Source organism: Cynoglossus semilaevis, unplaced genomic scaffold, assembly GCF_000523025.1.
Source record: "Cynoglossus semilaevis isolate Cse_v1.0 unplaced genomic scaffold, Cse_v1.0 C18785633, whole genome shotgun sequence".
Lineage (NCBI taxonomy): Eukaryota > Metazoa > Chordata > Actinopteri > Pleuronectiformes > Cynoglossidae > Cynoglossus > Cynoglossus semilaevis.
The window spans coordinates 1-473 of record NW_007594577.1 but is presented as its reverse complement, the minus strand read 5'-3'; the positions used below and the strand labels follow the sequence as shown (position 1 = coordinate 473).

The 473-nt window shown below is 48.2% G+C and overlaps 1 protein-coding gene across 1 annotated transcript; it reads right to left on the bottom strand.

The window, feature by feature from the left end:
* Positions 1-6: 6 nt before the first annotated feature.
* Positions 7-422, bottom strand: LOC107988260 (LMBR1 domain-containing protein 2-B-like; the record flags this gene model as incomplete). Its single annotated transcript, XM_017031150.2, has 2 exons — positions 259-422; positions 7-112 (listed from the first exon to the last, which is right to left on the bottom strand). Coding segments are annotated over exons 1-2 (240 nt in total), but the record flags the coding sequence as incomplete, so codon positions are not given.
* Positions 423-473: the final 51 nt, after the last annotated feature.

Sequence of the window (473 nt, the reverse complement as noted above, 5' to 3'; positions counted from 1 at the left end):
GTGTACCGAGGTGTAGGCGGTCTGCTCCTTGTCCTGGTGGGAGATGGCAGAGTCCATGTGGATCAAACCCAGAAAGTTCAGGCAGAGGGGCGGAGTCAGACGACAGAACAACCTACGCAACGCAATCAAGGTGGAAGAAACAAGTGGGGAATTATTTAGACCCAAACACTGTATTCACCAACAGCTCAACGCAGCCAGAATGACTGCGTTACTGTGCCAGAGATAGTCGCCAGGTCGGTGATCGCTAGCCTCACTTACATGCCGCTAAACTGGAGGCTGTACGCATCGGTCTGGTGGTGGGACGCCAGGTAGTAGTAGTTGAAAACCCGAATGCGGAAAACGGTGGAGTAGACGCAAGTGCACAGGAAGAAGATTGTGATGAAGCACGCCATCTGGTGGACAGCGGTGATAAAACAAATGGAAGTTAACTTTAATATATACACAAATATGTACAGTATATATTTATATATATA